This window comes from Saimiri boliviensis, chromosome X (assembly GCF_048565385.1).
Source record: "Saimiri boliviensis isolate mSaiBol1 chromosome X, mSaiBol1.pri, whole genome shotgun sequence".
In the NCBI taxonomy this organism is placed as follows: Eukaryota; Metazoa; Chordata; class Mammalia; order Primates; family Cebidae; genus Saimiri; species Saimiri boliviensis.
In genome coordinates this window covers 63,196,002-63,218,858 of record NC_133470.1, presented here as the reverse complement: position 1 = coordinate 63,218,858, position 22,857 = coordinate 63,196,002, and the positions used below count along the sequence as shown (strand labels likewise).

General features: G+C 41.1%; 1 protein-coding gene and 1 pseudogene across 1 annotated transcript; one reads left to right on the top strand and one right to left on the bottom strand.

Moving 5' to 3' along the window:
- Positions 1 to 6,283: 6,283 nt before the first annotated feature.
- ZCCHC13 (zinc finger CCHC-type containing 13) lies at positions 6,284 to 6,793 on the bottom strand. The gene has a single exon (XM_003936863.2). It carries the CDS (start codon positions 6,791 to 6,793, stop codon positions 6,284 to 6,286), a length of 510 nt encoding a protein of 169 aa, XP_003936912.1.
- Positions 6,794 to 17,505: 10,712 nt separating this feature from the next.
- LOC101039414 (single-stranded DNA-binding protein, mitochondrial pseudogene) lies at positions 17,506 to 18,286 on the top strand (annotated as a pseudogene).
- Positions 18,287 to 22,857: the final 4,571 nt, after the last annotated feature.

Genomic DNA, 22,857 nt, shown 5'->3' with positions numbered 1-22,857 from the left:
TAGAGACGGAGTTTCACCATGTTGACCAGGATGGTCTCGATCTCTTGACCTCGTGATCCACCCGCCTCAGCCTCCCAAAGTGCTGGGATTACAGGCTTGAGCCACCGCACCCAGCCCTGCTTAAGATTGGTCTTCTGAGATATTTTTCAGACTTCTGCATTCTGACAACCAACTGACCCAACTGAGAGGCGGACTTCAGACTCATGATGCAACTGATCCTGTGCGCCCCCCTTAACCAGAGGGGCAGTCTCAGTACATGACCATAGTTTTACACACCTCTATGATTGCATCCCAAATCAGTTAGCAGCATGCATTCCCTAGTCCCCTGTCCACCAACTGTCCTTGAAAACCTCTAACCTCTGAGCCTTTGGGGAGACTGATTTGAGTAATAACTCTGTCTTCTGCATGGCTGAACTTGTGTTAATAAAGCTTTTTTCTCTACTGCAATAGCATGTTCTCAGTGAATTGGTTTTGTCTGTTGAGTACACTTTCAAGAAAACACTAAGGAAACGCCTTATTTTAGCTGCCTGGTCAGTTCAATTGTTTGGGTTTCTGGGTCTTCCTGTTTTCAAGGCTGGTTTGTAAATCCTGAGCTATAGAGGAGCTGTGTGTTTTCTCAAAAGAGCAGATGGGCCCTCTGGTCCCCAGCATGACCCCCTCCCCCAATGAGTTTTTATTCACCTGGAGGTTTTTGCTCTAGGCTGCTGGCCCAGGCAAAGGGCCTGTGCCCATGGAAAACAGGGGGTTTCTAGTCTTTTGGGGCTCAGGGTTCCATCTCCTTTCTGTCTCCCAGGCCAAGCCCCACCCCTATCAGACTTTGGATGAGGGAGAAGACACAGGCATGGTGGCAATGGCAATGAATCTGTCTTGAATCAAATTTTAGTCAGGCTCTTCTAAGTCCTCTTCCTGACTAAATCTGGACCTTGGCCTCATCCTTGCCAGAACCATGTAGCCCCAATTTGCAACAATCTGGCTAAGTCAGTTTATTTTATTTATTTATTTATTTATTTATTTATTTATTTGAGATAGAGTTTCACTCTTGTCATCCAGGCTGGAGTGCAGTGGCACCATCTTGGCTCACTGCAACCTCTGCCTCCTGGGTTCAAGTGATTCTCCTGCCTCAGCCTCCCCAGTAGCTGAGACCACAGGTCTATGCCACCACACCCAGCTAATTTTTTTTTTTTTTTTGAGATGCAGTCTTGCTCTGTCGCCCAAAATGGAGTGCAGTGGTACAATCTCAGCTCACTGCAACCTGTGCCTCCCAGGTTGAAGCAATTCTCTTTCCTCAGCTTCCTGAGTAGCTGCGACTACAGGCACATACCAACATGCTCAACTAATTTTTGTATTTTTTTTTTTTTTTTGAGACGGGGTTTCGCTCTTGTTACCCAGGCTGGAGTGCAATGGCGCGATCTCGGCTCACCGCAACCTCCGCCCCCTGGGTTCAAGCAATTCTCCTGCCTCAGCCTCCCTAGTAGCTGGGACTACAGGCATGCGCCACCATGCCCAGCTAATTTTTGTATCTTTAGTAGAGACGGGGTTTCACCATGTTGACCAGGATGGTCTCGATCTCTTGACCTCGTGATCCACCCGTCTCGGCCTCCCAAAGTGCTGGGATTACAGGCTTGAGCCACCGCGCCCGGCCTGTATTTTTTTTTTTTTTTTTTTGACAGAGTCTTGCTCTGTTTCCCAGGCTGCAATGCAATGGAGAGATCTCAGCTCACCACAACCTCCACCTCCTGGGTTCAAGTGTTTCTCCTGCCTCAGCCTCCTGAGTAGCTGGGACTACAGGTGCAAGCTGCCATGCCCGGCTAATTTTTGTATTTTTAGTAGAGACAGGATTTCACTATGTTGGCCAGGCTCGTCTTGAGCTCCTGACCTAGTGATCCGCCCACCTTGGCCTCCCAAAGTGCTGTGATTGCAGACGTGAGCCACAGTATCCAGCCTAATATTTTGTATTTTTAGTAGAGACGAGGTTTCACCATGTTGGCCAAGTTGGTCTCAAACTCCTAACTTGAGGTGTACTTTTCTTTTTTTTTTTTTTGAGACGGAGTTTCGCTCCTGTTACCCAGGCTGGAGTGCAATGGCGCGATCTCAGCTCACCGCAACCTCCGCCTCCTGGGCTCAGGCAATTCTCCTGCCTCAGCCTCCTGAGTCGCTGGGATTACAGGCACGCGCCACCACGCCCAGCTAGTTTTTTGTATTTTTAGTGGAGACGGGGTTTCACCATGTTGACCAGGATGGTCTCGATCTCTCGACCTCGTGATCCACCCGCCTCGGCCTCCCAAAGTGCTGGGATTACAGGCTTGAGCCACCGCGCCCGGCCGAGGTGTACTTTTCATTGTAAGTAAATGTACATACAATTACTGTACATGTTTCATTAAATTTACACTTAGTTATTTCATTTTTGAGTGACTATAATTGATACAGTATTTTAATTTTAGCATCCAAGTATTCATTGCTAATATATAGAAATACAATTGATTTTTGTATATTTTTCTTTTTTCTTGTAACCCTGCTATAATCTTCAGTTCTAGGAGGTTTTGTGTGTTTTTCCCAGTAATTACTTACGATTTTTAAATGTTGAGATCTAATTCACAAATATTGTTATACGATTTGTGTGTTAAACTAAACACATTTGTTAACCTGATTCAGTAAGAGGGCTACCATTTCATATTTTCTGACATAATGATATTGATGAACCAAATAAGACTTTCCTTCTCCTGAGACTAGAAAAGGTTTCCTAGAGAATGGAAATATAGAGGACTTAAAAGGCTGAGTGCGTCCTTAATAAAAGGACACAGACTCTTCTTCCTCCAACTCTGGTCTTAACTCCTGAGGGCATAGGAAATGAAACTCCAGATGGTTTGCAGGAATCCAAACACAGACTCCTGTGTTCCTCCTTTCCTAAATAGAGTGCAGCACAGTGATGAGACCCAATAATGTTTGTTTGTTCAGTGTGATGTAGGAGTTCCAAATTGTGTCTTGGCAGATTGGACTGAGATGGCCCCACTTAGGGGCTGAGAGTGTATTTTGTAGAGACAGCACAGAGAGTGAGAGAATTAATCTCTAGGAGCCCAAGAGGGTCACAAAAGTGGAAAGGAACTCAGTGGAATAGAAGAGATCTTAGCTGGGAATGAAAGACTACATTTATGATGGTTCCTAAAAGAGTGTAGATTCAATGAGATACTATCTCACACTAGTCAGAATGGCTGTTATTAAAAAGTAAAAAAAAAAAAAAAAAGATGTTAGTGAGGATGTAGAGATAAGGGAAAGCTTATACACTGTGTTGGTGGGCAAATAAATTAGTTAAAACTCTATGGAAAATAATATTAAAATTTCTCAAAAATAGAACTGCCATTCAACCCAACAATCCCACTACTGGGTATCTACCCAAAGGAAAAGTACTCATTATATGAAAAAGACACCTGCACTCATATGATTATCGCACCACTATTCACAATATCAAAGTTATGGAATCAACCTAACTACGCTTTGACAATGGATTGGTTAAAAAAAAAAATCTGATAGGTATACACCATGGAGTATTATGCAGTCATATAAAGTAATAAAATCATGTCCTTTGCAGCAACATGGATGCAGCTGGAGGCCGTTATCCTAAGTGCATTAATACAGAAATGGAAAACCAAATACTGCATTTTCTTACTTATAAGTGGGAAATAAACAATGAACATAAAGATGGAAACAGTAGACACTGGGGACTACAAACAGAGGGAGAGTGGGAAGGAGAGAAGTGTCCAAAAACTACCTATTGGGTAATATGTTCACTATTTGGGTGATGGGTTGAATAGAAGCCCAAACCCCAGCATTATGTAGTATATCCATGTAACAAACCTACACATATACCCACTGAATCTAAATTTTCTTTTAAAAGAAACACTATTACGAAACAAAAAGGCAAGCTACAGACTGAGAGAATTCATATGCAAAACTCATCTCCAACAAAAGACTCATGTAGGCCACATGCAGTGGCTCACACCTGTAATCCCAGTACTTTGGGAGGCTGAGGCGGCAGATGACGAGGTCAAGAGACTATGCTGGCCAACATGGTGAAACCCCCACTCTACTAAAAAATACAAAAATTAGCTGGGCATGGTGGCATGCACCTGTAGACCCAGCTACTGAGGAGGCTGAGGCAGGCGAATCACTTCAACCCAGGAGGCAGAGGTTGCAGTAAGCTGAGTTGGCGCCACAGTACTCCAGCCTGGCGATAGAGATTGACTCAAAAAAAAAAAAAAAAAAAAAAAGAAAAGAAAAAAAAAGACTTTTGTAGAAAACAAAGGAACTCAGACTTGATGATAAGATAACTTAATGAAAAATGGCAAAATACGTAAACAGACACTATGCAAATACATGTAAAGAGAGCAAACAAATCTATAAAAAGATTTGAAAAAATAATATGGCCAGGCACAGTGGCTCATGCCTGTAATCCTAGTAATCTGGGAGGCCAAGGCTGATGGGTCATTTGTGCTAAGGAGCTCAAGACTAGCCTGAGCAACATAGTGACACCCTGCTTCTACTAAAAATACATTAGCTGAGTGTGGTGGTGCTCACCTGCAGTCCCAGCTACTCAGGAGGCTAAGGAGAGGATTGGTTGAGTCCAGGAGTTTGAAGCTGCAATGAGCCAAGACTGTGCTACTGCACTCCAGCCTGAGTGACAGAGTGAGACTCTGTCTCAAACATAAATAAATAAGTAAATAATGTGGCTTCAGTTACAAATAAGATACATTTTTTTTTTTTGAGACAGAGTTTCATTCTTGTTGCCCAGGCTGGAGTGCAATGGCACCATCTTAGCTCACTGCAACCTCTGCCTACCGGGTTCAATCAATTATCCTGCCTCAGACTACCAAGTAGCTGGGATTACAGTCACGTGCCACCACACCCAGCTAATTTTTGTGTTTTTAGTAGAGATGGGGTTTCACCACATTGGTCAAGCTGGTCTTGAGCGCCTGACCTCATGATCTGCCCACCTTGGCCTTCCAAAGTGCTGGGATTACAGGCATGAGCCACTGTGCCTGGCCTTTGTTTTCTTAGATATCATATATATATATATATATATATATATATATATATATGCACACACACATGTCCAAACTTTGCCATCAATATCTATATGTCCATGATTTGTTGTTAAGGTGTTTTGTTCTGTTTTGTTTTGTTTAGAGACAGGGTACCTATCACTCTGTCTCCCAGGCTGTAGTGCAATGGTGTGATCATGGCTCACTGTAGCCTCGACCTCTGGCGCTCAAGCAGTCATCCCATTTAAGCCTCTAGAGTAGCTAGGACTACAGGCACGCACCACCACACCCAGCTAATTTTTGTATTTTTGGTAGATAAAAGCTCACTATGATGCCCAGGCTGATCTCAAACTCCTGGGCTCAAGTGATACTCTTGGTTTGGCCTCCCAAAGTGCTGAGATTACAGGTGTGAGCCACTGTGCCCGGCCTGTTAAGGTTTTTTGTTTTTGTTTTGTTTTGTTTTGTTTTGTTTTTTGACTGCTCTCTCTCTCTCTAAGCAGCTCATATACATTATACATTTTGTTTCTGGTTTATTCTCATTAAACTACATACTCTATGCAGGGCCAGACAGAGATGTTTCTTTCAATATTGTTTAAAAGCGAATGAGGAAAGATAATTCAAAGCCATCAATATGATAAAATTAAAGTTACTTTGGCAAGGTCACAGATTTTCAGCATCAGCTTTATTTGCCCTATGGATCTCTAAGGAAATATAACCTCCTCAGGGTGTTCTTGTGTATCTAAAACAGAACCACATCCTTTCCCTCTTCCCCTCCATACACATTCTCTTTTTATCCTTTTACCTCCAGTTCTTTCTCTCTATAGCAATTTATCTTCATCTGACACACTGTTTAGTAGATTCTAGGCCAGTGCTTCTAAACTCGTTCTGATTTGTTCACCAGTATAGATCCATCTCTTCCAATAGTGCCTCCTAATTAAATGTGTTAAATCAAAATACACCAAAAGAACCCCTAAAGTGATTAGTGCCCAGAATGACTACTCAATAACTAGAGTTGCCTGTGGGGTAGAAGCAACACATTAACTGTGGGGCATATACAAATGATTAACTTTTCTGAGGTTTTTTTTTTTTTTTTCTAGCTCTTTTCTCCTTTAACATGGTAATTAAAGCTCACGTGCCTGAAAGTACCCTCAATCTCAATCAACCTTTTGGTCAGTGATGGTTTCAGAGAAAATAATAAAATCATCAGTCAGCAAAAGGAGGGGGTGAAGATGACAAAGGGAAAAGATTTAAGCAGTAGCCTCACTAGGACATTCCCTGGCTAGGTGTCCGGGTTTGCCACAGCGGTAGCAGTTGACTTGGATCGCCTTGCTGCAACTGATGGCCATGTGGCCGGTCTCGCCACATCTGTAGCACTTGACCTTGGCGCAGTCTTTCTGAATGTGCCCAAGTTGGCCGCAAGCATAGCATTTCTGCTCTTTCTGACGATCACAGTCACAAGCCAGATGTCCTGGTCTGCCGCAGGTATAACAGCATTGGTCTCTCTCTCGTTTAGGTTCGTTACAGTCTTTGGCGATGTGGCCGCTTCTCCCACAGTTGTAGCAGATGTTTCCGAGGACACAGTTCTTAGCTTGATGACCAGACTCACCGCAGCGGTAACAGGTGTATGATAGGGACGTGGAACTGCATTGAGAACCTCTGCCATGGCCTCTACCTCCTCTCCCTCCAGCTCCTCCTCTAGGGCATCCCCGGGCCGAGTAGCCAGCGCGTCCACACGTGAAGGAATCGTTACTACTCATGGCTGTGGTGCGATCTTCCAGTGAGCAGGCCCACCTCGGCCCGGGAGGCCACAGCGCAACTCCCCTTAGGGCAGCTTAGAAAGAAATACCTGTTTTCCTCTAGGGTTCTCAGTGATGTCATACAAGGTTTGCACACGGCCCCATTCACGTGTCACCGGCATTCTGGAGGCCCTTCCTGCCTGACTTTCCTCCTACTCAAGAAGCCAAAACCATAATAATCTATTAACTGAGTAGTGTTGTTTTCTGTTTTTTTTGTTTGTTTGTTTCGACACTTGGGTCGTTGAATTTGAATCCCTTCCTATTCAGAAAATTAGACTTGTCCGTTTTCATAATTTAAGACTTAGGCTTTCTCTGTGGTCTAGTTTATGATCAGTTCTTATATATGTGCTAAGGACATGGGAAAGAATGTGTGAGATACATGTAATGCAATAAGCAAAAGAAAAAAATAATAAGAAATTAGAGTTACTAATTTTTTGATTTAAAAAATAACTGTCCATAAAGATAAGAGATACATAAGATAGAAAAATGCCACAGTGAAAAGACTTATGCATAATTTAGCCCATCTTATTGCAAGAATCTTAGCTTTCAATATAATCACTATCATTTAAGTTGTAAAACATAACAGGATTGAAGCATTCAGTAAAAAAAAAGTGTTATTATTTGGAAAATAAAAACTACAAAACCAGGCCAGTTGTGGTGGCTCACAGCTGTGGAGGCCAAGGAGGGAGGATTGCTTGAGCCCAGGAGTTCGAGATCAACCTTGGCAATATGGCAAAACCCCATCTGTACTGAAAACAAAAACAAAATAAAAAAAAAACCAAAAAACCTTAGTTGGAAGTGGCACATTAGCTGGAAGTGGCAGATGGTGCCTGTAGTCCCAGCTACTTGGGAAGCTGAGGTGGGAAGATCACCTGAGTGGGAAGGTCAAGGCTGCAGTAAGCCGTGATTGTGCCACTGAACTCCAGCCTGGGTGACAGATCAAGACTCTGTCTCAAAAAAAAAAAAAAAAAAAAAAAAGAAAGAAAGAAAGAAAAAAAAAAACCTACAAAACAAGATACATTTAAGTAATGGACAGATTTCCTCTCTGTTGCTCTCCAAGTTGTTTGTACCTAATATAAGTTTCACAAGGATTTATGGACATGTTGCACATTCGTATAGATACAGAAATAAGTATAGGAGGCTGGGTATCGTGGCTCATGCCTGTAATCCTAGCACTTTGGGAGGCGCAGGCAGGCAGATCACTTGAGTAAAGGAATTTGAGAGCAGCCTGGGCAATGTGGAGAAACCCTGTCTCTACTAAAAAATACCAAAAAATTAGCGAGGTTTGGTGGCTTGCACCTATATATAGTCCCAGCTATTTGGGGGTGCTGAGGTTGGAAGATCCCTTGAACCCATGAGGTAAATGTTGCAGTGAGCCATGATCATTATTGGGCCACTGCACTCCAGCCTGGATGACAGACCTGTTTCAAAAAAAAAAAAAAAAAGTATGGAAAATTAACACTGAAACATCAACAGTAGCTGTTTTGGGTTATAAGACTGATTATGATTTTTTCCCTCCTCATTTTTCTTCCTTGTATTTTTCAATTTTTGAAATGAGATTAGGCTTTGTACTTTAAAAAATCTATAATACGCTTTTTCTTTAATAGTTAGATGTTTTGCATGTGAATTTTTTTCAGACATCCAGCACAAATGTTTTGGTAAAACCAGACATAAGAATACTGAATGTAAAAAAAAAAAAAAAAAAAAAAAGAATACTGAATGTAGCAATTGGCCTTTATTTTCAGCATGACTTAATTGCAATTCGAAACTGCCTCCTTAAATGCAACCACAAGAAACATCTTTTTGAAAATTAAAGTTGAGAGCCATGTAGCATGTATAGTTGCCACATAAAGTGTATGCAGTTTGAAGAAATGAATTTGATTCCTAAACAATGAAATGGTGTTGCATAAATGGTAACAAAGGTTAAAAATTTGATATACCCTTGTTAAATTAGCCCTTTTTTGGTCTTCTTTTTTTTTTCCTTTTTGTGGAGAATGGGTTCTCAGTATGTTGCCCAGGCAGGTCTCAAACTCCTGGGATCAAGCTATCCTCCCACCTCTGCCTCCCTAAGTTCTGTGATTATAGGCGTGAACCACCTTGCTCAGCAAACTAACTTTATTAATTATCATGTTGAAATTCCCTTTAGGTTTATATTTTAATTAAAGCTATACATGATTGAGACAATGTATTAAATCCATTTTTTGTCACAGTAGAGAATATATATGTTTATGTGGATCTTTTTTATTTAAATTTTTAAAAATTTTTAATGTTTGTGTGTATATAGTAGGTATGTATCTTTATGGATTACATGAGATATTTTAGTATAGCCATGCAATGCTTAATAATAACATTATGGAAAATTGGGTGTCCATCCCCTCAAGCATTTATCCTGTGTGTTAGAAACAATCTAATTATACACTTTTTGTTATTTTTAAATGTATACTTAAATTGTTATTGACTATAGTCACCCTATTGTGCTATCAAATACTAGATTTTATTCATTTATTCATTCATTTTTTTTTTTTTTTTTTTTTTTTAAGACAGTGTTTCGCTCTGTTGCCCAGGCTGGAGTGCAGTGGCTTGATCTCAGCTCACTGCAGCCTCCGCCTCCCGAGTTCTAGCGATTCTCCTGCCTCAGCCTCCCCAAGTAGCTATGACTACAGGTGCGGGCCACCACATCCGGCTAATTTTTTTGGTATTTTTAGTAGAGATAGGGTTTTGCCATGTTGGCCAGGCTGGTCTGACTTCAGGGGATCTGCCCACCTTGGCCTCCCAAAGTGCTGGGATTACAAGTGTGAGCCACTGCTCCTACCCATTTTTTCTAACTACTTTTTTTGGTATCCATTGACAATCCCCACCTCCTCCACAACCCCCTACTACCTTTACCAGCCTCTGGTAACCATTCCTCTACTCTCTATCTCCATGAGTTCAATTATTTGATTTTTAGAACCCACGCAAAAAAAGTGAGAACATGCCATGTTTGTATTTTCTGTGCCTGGCTTATTTCACTTAACATAATGACCTCCGGTTCCATCCATGTTGTTAAAAATGACAGAATCTCATTCATTTTTATGGCTAAATAGTACTCCATTGTGTATAAGTACAATGTTTTCTTTATCCATTCATCTGTTGGTGGACACTTAGGTTGCTTCCAAATCCTGGCTACTGTGAATAGTGCTGCAACAAACATGGGAGTACAGACATCTCTTTGGCATACCGATTTCCTTTCTTTTGGATGTATGATCCAGCAGTGGAATTGCTGGGTCCTATTTAGCTCTATTTTTAATATTTTGAGGATGCTCCAAACTGTTCTCTATAGCGATTGTACTAACTTACATTCTCACCAACAGTGTAAGGGGGTTTCCTTTCCTCCATACCCCTGCCAGCATTTGTTTTATCAAACTTTTGGATAAAATCCATTTTATCTGGGGAAAGATGATATCTAATTATATCTTTGATTTACATTTCTCTGATGGTCAATGATATTGAGCACATTTTCATATGCCTGTTGGATATTTGTATGTTTTCTTTTGAAAAATGTTTATACAAAACTTTTGCCCATTTAAAAAATTGAATTAAGTTTTTCCCTACACACTTGTTTGAGCTGTTTGCATATTCTGGTTATTAATCCCTTGTCAGAGGGGTGGTTTGTGGTTTGCAAATATTTACTCCCCTTCTGTGGGTCATCTCTTCACTTTGTTGGTTGTTTCCTTTGCTGTGCAGAAGCTTTAGAACTTGGTGTAATCCTATTTGTCCATTTTTGCTTTGGTTGTCTGTGCTTGTGGGATAGTACTCAAGAAATTTTTGCCCAGACCAGTGTCTTGGAGTTTCCCCAATGTTTTCTTGTACTAGTTTCATAGTTTGGAGTCTTATATTTAAGTCTTTTTTTTTTTTTTTTTTTTTTTTTTTTGAGACTGAGTTTCGCTCTTGTTACCCAGGCTGGAGTGCAATGGAGCGATCTCAGCTCACCACAACCTCCGCCTCCTGGGTTCAGGCAATTCTCCTGCCTCAGCCTCCTGAGTAGCTGGGATTACAGGCACACGCTACCATGCCCAGCTAATTTTTTGTATTTTTAGTAGAGACGGGGTTTCACCATGTTGACCAGGATGGTCTCGATCTCTTGACCTCGTGATCCACCTGCCTCGGCCTCCCAAAGTGCTGGGATTACAGGCTTGAGCCACCGCGCCCGGCCCATATTTAAGTCTTTAATCCATTTTGATTTGATTTTTGTGTATGGCAAGGGTCTAGTTTCATTCTGCATATGGATATCCAGTTTTCCCAGCACTACTTATTGAAAAGACTATCCTTTCAGCCTGGTGCGGTGGCTCACGCCTGTAATCCCAGCACTTTGGGAGGCTGAGGTGGGCGGAGCACCTGAGGTTGGGAGTTCAAGACCAGAATGACCAACATGGAGAAACACCCGTCTCTACTTTTAAAAAATGCAAAATTAGCTGGGTGTGGTGGCACATGCCTGTAATCCCAGCTACTTGGGAGGCTGAGGCAGGAGAATCACTTGAACCCAGGAGGTGGAAATTGCAGTGAGCCGAGATCACATCATTGCAGTCCAGCCTGGGCAACAAGAGCAAAAACTCCATCTCAGAAAAAAAAAAGACTGTCTTTTCCTCACTGTATGTTTCTGGCAATTTTGTTAAAAATGAATTCACTGAGCCAGGCACGGTGGCTCAAGCCTGTAATCCCAGAACTTTGGGAGGCCGAGGCGGGTGGATCACGAGGTCAAGAGATCGAGACCATCCTGGTCAACATGGTGAAACCCCGTCTCTACCAAAAATACAAAAAATTAGCTGGGCATGGTGGCATGTGCCTGTAATCCCAGCTACTCAGGAGGCTGAGGCAGGAGAATTGCCTGAACCCAGGAGGCGGAGGTTGTGGTGAGCCGAGATCGCACCATTGCACTCCAGCCTGGGTAACAAGAGCGAAACTCTGACTCAAAAAAAAAAAAAAAAAAAAAAATGAATTCACTGGCCAGGCATGGTGGCTCATCCTTGTAATCCCAGCACTTTGGGAGTACAAAGCAAGTAGATGATGAGGTCAGGAGTTCAAGACCAGCCTGGCCAACACAGTGAAACCCCATCTCTACTAAAAACACAAAAATTAGCTGGGTGTGGTGGCAGGTGTCTGTAATTCCAGCTACTCAGGAGGCTGAGGCAGGAGAATTGCTTGAACCCAGGAGGCAGAGGTTGCAGTGAGCCGAGACTGCACCACTGCACTCCAGCATGCACCCACAGAACTAGACTCCATTCCAGAAAAAAAAAAAATGAATTAACTGTAAATGTGCGAATTTCTTTCTGAGTTGTCTGTTCTGCTCCATCAGTCTATGTGTCTGTTTGTTTTTTTTTTTAAGTCAGGTAATTTGATTTCTCCAGTTTTGTTCTTTTTGCTCAGGATAGCTTTGGCTATTCTGTGTATTTTTATTCTGTTCCATTGGTCTATGTGTCTGTTTTTATGCCCATACCATGCTCTTTGATTCTTATAGCTCTGTAGTATAATTTGAAGTCAGGTAATTTTGGTTTTGGTTTGCTCTTGCTTTTCTAGTTCTCTAAGATGCATCATTAGGTTATTTGTGTGAAGTTTTTCTTCTTTTTTGATGTAGGCACTTACAGCTATGAATTTCTGTCATAGTACTGCTTTTGCTATATCCCATTGGTTTTGACATGTTGTGTTTCTGTTATCATTTGCTTCAATAAAATTTTCACTTTCCCTCTTACTTTCATTGACCCACTGGTCATTCAGGAGAATATTGTTTGATTTTCATATGTTTATATAGTTTCCAAAATTCCTCTTGTTATTGTAGTTTTATTTCATTGTGTTCACAGAAGATGCTAGGTATTATTTCTTTTGAGTTTTTTTTTTTTTTGAGATGGAGTCTCTCTCTGTTGCCCAGGCTGGAGTGCACTGGCATAATCTTGACTCACTACAACCTCTGCCTCCAGGGCTCAAGCGATTCTCCTGCCTCAGCCTCCAGAGTAGCTGAGACTACAGGTGCATGCCACCACACCTGGCTAATTTTTTGTAACTTTAGTAAAGATGGTTTTTCACCGTGTTAGCCAGGATGGTCTCAATTCCCCCCCCCCCCGACCTTTTTTTTTTTTTTTTGAGACGGAGTTTCGCTCTTGTTACCCAGGCTGGAGTGCAATGGTGCGATCTCGGCTCACTGCAACCTCTGCCTCCTGGGTTCAGGCAATTCTCCTGCCTCAGCCTCCTGAGTAGCTGGGATTACGGGCACACACCACCATGCCCAGCTAATTTTTTATATTTTTAGTAGAGATGGGGTTTCACCATGTTGACCAGGATGGTCTCGATCTCTTGACCTCGTGATCCACCCGCCTCAGCCTCCCAAAGTACTGGGATTACAGGCTTGAGCCACCGCGCCCGGCTCAATTTCCTCTTGATCCACCTACCTCAGCCTCCCAAAGTGCTGGGATTACAGGCGTGAATCACCGTGCCCGGGTTGGAATGTTTTAACACTTGTTTTGTAGACTAATATATGTTTTTTCCTTGAAAATAATCCATGTGCTGAGGAGGAGAAAGTGTATTCTGCAACCATTGGATGATATGGTTTGTAAATGTCTATTTGGTCTATACTACAGATTAAGTTTGATGTTTCTTTGTTGATTTTTCTGTCTGGAAGATCTGTCCAGTGATGAAAGTGGGGTGTTGAAGTCTCCAGCTATTTTGGTATTGTGGCCTTTCTCTCTCTTTAACTCTAATAATATTTGCTTTATGTATCTGGGTGCTCCAATGTTGAGTGCAGATATATTGACAGTCATATTATCTTGCTGAATTGACCCCTTTATCTTTATATAATGACCTTCTTTGTCCCTTCTTACAGTTTTTGTCTTGAAATCTATTTTGTCTGATATAAGTATGGCAATTTCTGCTCTTTTTTGTTTTCCATTGGTATGGAATATCTTTTCCACCCCTTTATTTTCAGTTTATGTGTACCTTTCTAGGTGAAGTATATTTCTTGTAGATAACAAATCAATGAGTCTTGTTTATTCATTCATTCAATCACTATGTCTTTTGGTTGGTAAGTTTAGTCCACTTACATTCAAGGTTATTATTGATAAGTAGGGACTTACTCCTGCCATTTTGTGATTTTTCTGGTTGTTTTGTGGTCTATTCTTCCTTCCTGTCTTCCTTTTAGTGAATGTGATTCTCTCTTGTGGTATGACTTAATTTCTTGCTTATTATTTTTTGTGTATCTGTTGTACGTTTTTCAACTTTGGGTTACCATGAAGTTTGCAAATACTATTTCATAACACATTATTTTGAACTAATGACAACTTAACGTTGATTGCATAAATGAAGACACAAAAAGAGAAGTAGCCATGTGCGGTGGCTCACGCCTGTAATACTAGCACTTTGGGAGGCCGAGGCGGGTGGATTACGAGGTCAAGAGATCGAGACCATCCTGGTCAACATGGTGAAACCCCGTCTCTACTAAAAATACAAAAAATCAGCTGGGCATGGTGGCGCGTGCCTGTAATCCCAGCTACTCAGGAGGCTGAGGCAGGAGAATTGCCTGAACCCAGGAGGCGGAGGTTGCAGTGAGCCGAGATCGTGCCATTGCACTCCAGCCTGGGTAACAAGAGTGAAACTCCGTCTCAAAAAAAAAAAAAATTAACAAAAATGTTACATTTTAACTTCATTTTCCCACTTTTAAACTTTTTTATTGGCTGGGCATGGTGGCTCACGCCTGTAATCCCAACACTTTGGGAAGCCAAGGTGGATGGATCCTTTGAGGTCCCGAGTTCGAGACCAGCCTGGTTAACATGGTGAAACCCCATCTCTACTAAAAATACAAACATTAGCTGGGCGTGGTGGCAAGCACCTGTCGTCCCAGTTACTCAGGAGGCTGAGGCACGAGAATCGCTTTAACCTAGGAGGTGGAGATTGCAGTGAGTTGAGATTGCATCATTGCACTCCATCCTAGGTGATAGAGCAAGAAGACTCTGTCTCAAAATAAATAAGTAAATAAATAAAACAAAATAAAATAAAATAAACTTCTTTGTTGTTTCTCTTTATGTCTTATTGTATAATGTCTTGAAAAGCTGTTGTAGTTATCATTTTTGATTGATTAATCATTTAATCTTTCTACTTAAGATAGGAATAGCTTACACACCACAATTAGAGTGTTACACTATTCTGTATTTTCCTATGTGCTTCCTATTACCAAGAGTTTTGTGCTTTCAGATGATTTTTTCTTGCTCATTAACATCCTTTTCTTTGGGACTGAAGCTTGCATCCCTTTAGCATTTATTGTAGGACAGGTCTGGTGTTGATGAACTCTCTCAGCTTTTGTTTGTCTGGGAAGGTCTTTAGTTCTCCTTCATGTTAGCAGGTATTTTTGTTGGATATACTTACTATTCTAAGGTCAAAGTTTTTCCTTTAGCTCTTTAAATATGTCATGTTGCTCTTTGCTCTCCTCTCCTTAGACAGAGCAAAGAGTCACTTTTTGCCATTAGCTGCACTGCCTGGGGTTGGGGCAGGGATGGTGCAAGCACTCCCTTAGCCACCCCAGCTGATATCTCCCTAGGTCATGTGCTACCCTACTCCACTGGCTCTAAGCCCAGCCTCACACTATGAGTTGCCTAGGAATAGCAATACTTGTGTCCTAGATCCCCTATCAAGTTTATTTAGAAGCCCAGAGCACTTTAGCCCATGGTAGTAAAGCTTGCTGAGAAAATCAAGTTCTGACTGTTGGAATGGTTCATTCCCCTCTGGCTAGGGCTGGTTAAAGTGCTCCCTACATGCACAGGTACTGGCTGAGCCCAGCATGGCTTTATTCTCCACTGTAACAGATCAGCACTGAGTTCAATGTAAATTTCCTCGGTTGCTGTGCTCTTCCTTTCCAAAATGCACAGATTATCTCTCTTTGGCTGCATGGCTGCTGTAGCGGGATGAGTGAAAGGTAGTGTCAAGGATTCAAGACTGTCTCTTCTGCCTTTCTCAATGCCTCTTTCAGTGATATGAAGTTAAAACTAGATACTGTGATTGCTCACCTGATTTTTGGTTCTTGTGATGGTGGTTTTCTGTGTGCAGTTAGTTGCTAAACTTTGGTGTTCTAGGCTGGGTGCGGTGGTTCATGCCTATAAGCCCAGCACTTTGGGAGGCCCGGGTGGGCAGATTACCTGAGTTCAGGAGTTTGAAACCAGCCTGGCCAACATGATGAAAACCTGTCTGTACAAAAAAATACAAAAATTAGCCAGCTGCAGTGGCAGGCACCTGTAATCCCATCTACTGGGGAGGCTGAGGCAGGGAGAATAGCTGGAACCTGGGAGGTGGAGGTTGCTGTGAGGTGAGTTCGCACCATTCAATGCTGAATAGAAATGGTGAAAGCAGACATTCCTGTCTTGTTCTTTATCTTAGGAGGAAAGCTCTCAGTATTTGACTATTAAGTATGTTTTAAATTTAAGCATGTTTTTTAAATTAAAAAAAAAAAAGTGTACCTTCTTTTTGGGTTAAAGAAGCTTTCTTCTATCCCTAATGTGTTAAATGTTCTTATTATAAAGGGTATTGAATTTATCAAAAGATGTTTTTGTATCCCTTGAATTTGCCTTGCCTTTTGCATTGACTAGAATTACCAGGAGTACATTGTTGAATAGCAGTTGTGAGAGTGGACATTGTCTTCTTTCTGATCTAAAGAAGAAAGTTTTCAGCCTTATCATTAAGTATCATGTTAGTCGTGGGCTTTTAGTAGATACCTTTATCAAATTGAGAAAGTTCCCTCCTAGTCTAGTTTATTAGGTGTTTTTATCATGAAAGTGTGTTGGATTTTGCCAAAGCATGTCTGCTAAGATGATCACATCAGTTTTCTCCCCTCTATTCTGTTAATATGGTGTATTACATTGATTATTTTTTTGTAGGTTCATCTAACCTGACATTTCTGAGATAAATTCCACTTGGTAAAGGTATGTAATCCTTTTTATATGTTGCTGGATTTGCTTTGCTAGTATTTTGTTGAGGATTTTTCTGTCCATATTGATAAGAAATATTGACCAATAGGGATTTTCTCTTGTGAAATTTTTGTCTGTTTTTTTGTTCAAGGTAATAGTGACCTCATGGAGTAATTTTGGAGATCTTCCAGTCTCTTATTTTTTTGGAATAGTTTGCAAAGCATTGGTATTATTTCTCCTTTAAATGTCTGAAACATTTTATTAGTGAAGTCATCTTTGCCTGGGCTTTTCTTGTGGGAAGTTTAAAGATCATTAAGTCAGAGGCCGGGCGCGGTGGCTCAAGCCTGTAATCCCAGCACTTTGGGAGGCTGAGGCGGGCGGATCACGAGGTCAAGAGATCGAGACCATCCTGCTCAACATGGTGAAACCCCGTCTCTACTAAAAATACAAAAAATTAGCTGGGCATGGTGGCGTGTGCCTGTAATCCCAGCTACTCAGGAGGCTGAGGCAGGAGAATTGCTTGAACCCAGGAGGCGGAGGTTGCGGTGAGCCGAGATCGCGCCATTGCACTCCAGCCTGGGTAACAAGAGTGAAACTCCGTCTCAAAAAAAAAAAAAAAAAAAAAAAAAAAAAAAAAAAAAAAAAAGATCATTAAGTCAGGTGCACTGGAAGTGATCCCCTGGCTGGCTGGGCTGGCCAGGTTTGAGCGTCATGAAGACCCTAAAGATTATACTGTAAGAAAAGAAAATGGAAACCATGTTTGGAAGATCTGTATTACAGGTACTTCATCAGTTTGTAAGACATGTGTCCGAAACAACTACCAGTTTGGTTCTTGAAAGATCCCTGAATCATGTGCAGTTACTTGGGTGAGTGGGTCAGGACCCTGTCTTGACACAGGTGGAAGGAAAAAATCCAGTCACAATATTTTCTCTAGCAACAAATGAGATGTGGCGATTAAGGGACAGTGAAGTTTACCAAATGGGCGATGTCAGTCAAAAGACAACATGGCGAAGAATATCAGTATTCCAGCCAGGCCTCAGAGACGTGGCGTATCAGTATGTGAAAAAGGGGTCTTAAATTTATGTGGAAGGGAAAATGGACTATGGTGAATACATGGATAAAAATAATGTGAGGTGGGCTGGGTGAGGTGGCTCACACCTGTAATCCCAACACTTTGAGAGGCTGAGATGGGTGGATCACAAGTTCAGGAGTTCGAGACCAGCCTGGCCAACATAGTGAAACCCCATCTCTACTAAAAATACAAGAAGTAGCTGGGCGTGGTGGACCGTGCCTGTAGTCCCAGCTACTCAGGAGGCTGAGTCAGTAGAATCACTTGAACCTGGGGGGCGGAGGTTGTGGTGAGCCAAGATTGGGCCACTGCACTCCAGCCTGGGCAATAAAGCAAGACTGTATCATACACAAAAATAATAATAATAATAATGATGTGAGGCAACAAGCAACAACATTCATAGCTGATAGTATTATATTTCTTCAGTCTAACGCTCTCCCAACTGAGTTATTTCGGCTCCGCAGATAGTATTATATTTCTGAGTGGCCAAGCGAAAGAGAAGGAGTAGAATGGATGATTCTTCTTTGGCCATCATTTGGTACAGTCTCATTTTCAGATCATGTATGATCTTTATAGTTCCCAAAAACAAAAATTAAAATACACTTTTACATAATAAATTTTCTAAAAAAAGATCACTAAGTCAGTTTCTTTACTTGTTATAAGTCTACTCAGATTTTCTAGTTCTTCTTGAGTCAGTTTTGGCAGTTTGCATTTTTCTGGGAATTTGTCTGTTTCATCATTATATCTAATACATTGGCATAGAGTTGTTCATAGTATTCCTTTATACTGCTTTCATTTTTGTAATGTCATTAATGATGTACAGTCGTTCATTCCTGATTTTAGAAATTTGAGTCTTCTCTCTCTTTTTTTTTTTGGTTTGTCTAGCTAAAGGGTTTTTCAAAAAACAAACTTTTACTTTTTCGATATTCTCTATTATTTCTATTCCATATTTCATTTATTTTCACTTTAATTTTGATTACTTTCTTTTCTCTGCTTTAAGCTTAGTTTTCCTTTCTTTTTCAGTTTCTTATGGTGGATGGTGAGGTTATTACTTTGAGATCTTTCTTTGTTTATAATGCTGGTGATTATAACTGTAAATTTCCCTTTAAGCACTGCTATAGCTGCATTCCATAAATTTTGGTATATTTTCTTTTTTGTTCATCTCAAAGTATTTTCTAATTATTCTTATGATTGCTTCTTTGACCCTTTGGCTATTTAAGAATATAATGTTTAATTTTCACATGTATGTGAATTTTCAAAATTTTCTTCTCATTTTATTTGTAATTTCGTTCCATTGGGATTGCAGAACATATAATTCCAATCACTTTACATTTGTTCAGGCTAGCATGCAGTCTGTTGTTGAAAATGTTTCATGAGTGCTTGAGAAGAATGTTCATTATGCTGCTATTGGTTGGATCATTCTATAGAGGTCAGTTAGGTCAATTTTGGTTGATAGCATTGTTGCAGTCTTCTATATCATTGCTAATTTTCCATCTACTTGTAGTATCCATTATTGAGAGTGAAGTATTCAAGTCTTCAAGTCAATTCTTACTGTTGAATTATGCATTTATCTATTCAATTTTGAAAATTTCCCCATGTATTTTGGGACTTTGTTTTTAGTTGCATATATATTTATGATCATTATAGCTTCTAGATGAATTGACCCTATTATCATTATAAAATGCTTTAAATTGTTAAATGTTTCTCAGAGGTGTCACATTTCTCTCTATCTCACTACTACTCTAAGCAGGCCACCATCACCTCTTGGCTAAGTGCTTCTTCTAGAATATAAAGATGATCATACCACTCTCATGTTTAAAATATTTATTCCCAATAATAACTAGATAAACTCTATTAGGCCTGAGAGAGGATGCAACTTTCCCAAGATCAAATTAAGACTATGAACAAGGACTAGATCCCAGGTTTACCAACTCCTAGTTGAATATTTGCTTTATTGTATCGTATCTACTACTGAGCTGGGTACTCTTGATTAGCCCACTGAACCTTTATTTAATTCTTTTTCATGTTTGAGAAGTTGTAAAGTCAAAGCATTCACTTTTCACACACCCTTGCAGCCATGGGCCTGGAGGTAAACTACGTTATTTTAATTAGAATTAACTGCTCAGTATTTGGAAGGCATATGTGAAGTGGAAGCCATCTTCAAGCCACATTTTGCCTGTTTTTGCGGGCAAGTGAGTTGTGCAGAGTTACCACTCAAATGTAATAGCATTTTAGCATGAATTCTCCAGCTCTGTACCAATAATAAGTTATAGTGTTCACATCAGCTGCAGTGGTTTGTTGTTGTTGTTGTTGTTATTTGTTTGTTTTCCATTTTGGCTTTAAATTCCCCGGATCACAGCTCTCTGTGTTCTTGAATTCATGAAACTGGTAGTAGCCTTATAGGTTCTAACAATGCTGGTTGATCAGCTTTATATTATTCTGGGAGTCATTCCTTGAGATTCTCCTTAGAATGTGTTCTTCCTTTCCTTCCAAGTAACTTGTAAGCACCCAATTTATTATATTAAGTTCCTTCATCTAAAATCCAGAAGGGTTTTTTGGTTCTTGCACTGAACCCTGACTAATACAAACATCTCCAAAATTATAGCAACTTCCTTAACAATATACCAGTTCTCTTAAATGACACCTGTATATTTTATAACCAGATACCTTTATTGTTTACACAGAAGAGGAGATATGTTCTTAGCCATAGTGTATCTCTTTTTTTCCCAACTGAATTTTGTTATAAAAGGTAAATTTCTGCCGGGCGCGGTGGCTCAAGCCTGTAATCCCAGCACTTTGGGAGGCTGAGGCGGGTGGATCACAAGGTCAAGAGATCGAGACCATCCTGGTCAACATGGTGAAACCCTGTCTCTACTAAAAATACAAAACATTGCCGGGCGCGGTGGCTCAAGCCTGTAATCCCAGCACTTTGGGAGGCCGAGGTGGGTGGATCACGAGGTCGAGAGATCGAGACCATCCTGGTCAACATAGTGAAACCCCGTCTCTACTAAAAATACAAAAAACTAGCTGGGCGTGGTGGCGCGTGCCTGTAATCCTAGCTACTCAGGAGGCTGAGACAGGAGAATTGCCTGAACCCAGGAGGCGGAGGTTGTGGTGAGCCGAGATTGTGCCATTGCACTCCAGCCTGGGTAACAAGAGCAAAAACTCCATCTCAAAAAAAAAAGGTAAACTTCTGCAGAATTTATCAAGAAGTTAGTAACAAGCTTGATATGTCTCTTGGTCTCTTAGCTATCTTATTCACATATTCAAACTAATTAACTTTTGACAATGAAATCAAGGCCTTTATAAATATGTTTGTTACTGTACCATCTTGCTGGCTTTTTCACTTCCCGTTGCCTCCTTTTTCATTTTGTTTTATTTACTTTTTTTTTTTTTTTTTTTTTTGAGAAAAGGTCTCACTCTGTCACTTAGGCTGGAGTGCAGTGGTGCAATTAGGGTTCACTGCAGCCTTGACCTGTCAAGCTCAAGTGATCCTTCCACCTCAGCCTCCCAAGTAGCTGAGACTATAGGAATGTGCCACCATGCCTGGCTTTTTTTTTTTTTTTTTTGAGACCTAGTCTCAGTTTGTTGCCCAGGTTGGAGTGCAGTGCCTCGACTCAGCTCACTGCAATCTCCACCTCTTGGGTTCAAGTGATTCTCCTGCCTCAGCCTCCGGAGTAGCTGGGATTATAGGTGTGCACCACCCTGCCCAGCTAATTTCTTGTATTTTTAGTAGAGATGGGATTTCACCATGTTGGCCAGGCTGGCCTTGAACTCCTGATCTCAGGTGATCCGCCTGCCTGAGCCTCCCAAAGTGCTGGGATTACAGGCATGAGCCACAACGCCCAGCCTACTTATTAAATTTTTTGTAGAGATGAGGTTTTGCCATGTTGGCTAGGCTGGTCTTGAACTCCTGTCCTCAAGCGATCCTCCTGCCTCGGCCAACCAAAGTGCTGGGATTACAGGCGTGAGCCACCAGTTAACCTTCTTCAAAGTCTCAAAGAGCACACTGGTTCTTCTTGTGCCAGAAGCGATTAGTACTATCATGAAAAAATTACAGGACTCTAGGAAGACAAAAGGTACTTCTTGTTTTCTAAATTGTTTTACACCTTTTTTTTTTTTTTTTTTTTTTTTTTTGAGATAGAGTCTCTCTCTGTCACTCAGGCTAGAGTGCACTGGCATGATCTCGACTCACCACAATCTCTGCCTCATGGTTCAAGAGATTCTCCTGCCTCAGCCTCTTGAGTAGCTGGGATTACAGGCACAAGGTGCCACATCTAGCTAATTTTTTGTATTTTTAGTAGAGATGGGGTTTCACCATGTTGGCCAGGCTGATCTCAAACTCCTGACCTCAGGATCCACCCACCTCAGCCTCCAAAAGTGCTGGGATTACAGGCGAGAGCCACCGTGCCTGGCCTGTTTTACAGTTTTGTAATGGTAGCTTTTGAGAAGTTAAGGCCAGTCTCATGTCAGATTTAGTCAATATACAATTTGGCAAGGTAAAGCTGAATTCAAGGGACTGAGAGAGTCTTCTTGACTACTTTTCCTTCCTGTGCCACAACCTCAACTGAGAGTATTCATAGGTTTCAGGAAATCTGTATTAGTTGTGGTTCTTCAGAGAAAGAGAACACCGTGTGTGTGTGTGTGTGTGTGCATGCGTGCATGTGCACATGCATGCATACACACATGAGCATAGAGAGAAAGAGAGAGAGGGAGAGAGAGAAAGAGATTTTAAGGAATTAGTTTACATGAGCATAGACTTTGGCAAATCCAAAATCTGCAAGGTGGGCTGGCAGCCTGGAGCCCCAGGAAAGAGCTGATACCATAGTTCAAGCCCAAAAGCCATCAGGCTGGGAATCTAGAGAAGAGCCAATGTTAACAATTCAAAAGCAATCCATTGGCAGAATTCCTTCTTACCTGGGATAGATCAGTCTTTTGTTCTATTCAGGTCTTCAACTGATTGATATGGCCCATCCACACTATGGAGGGCAATGCTTTATTCAAAATCCACTAATTTAAATGTTAATTTCATCCAAAAG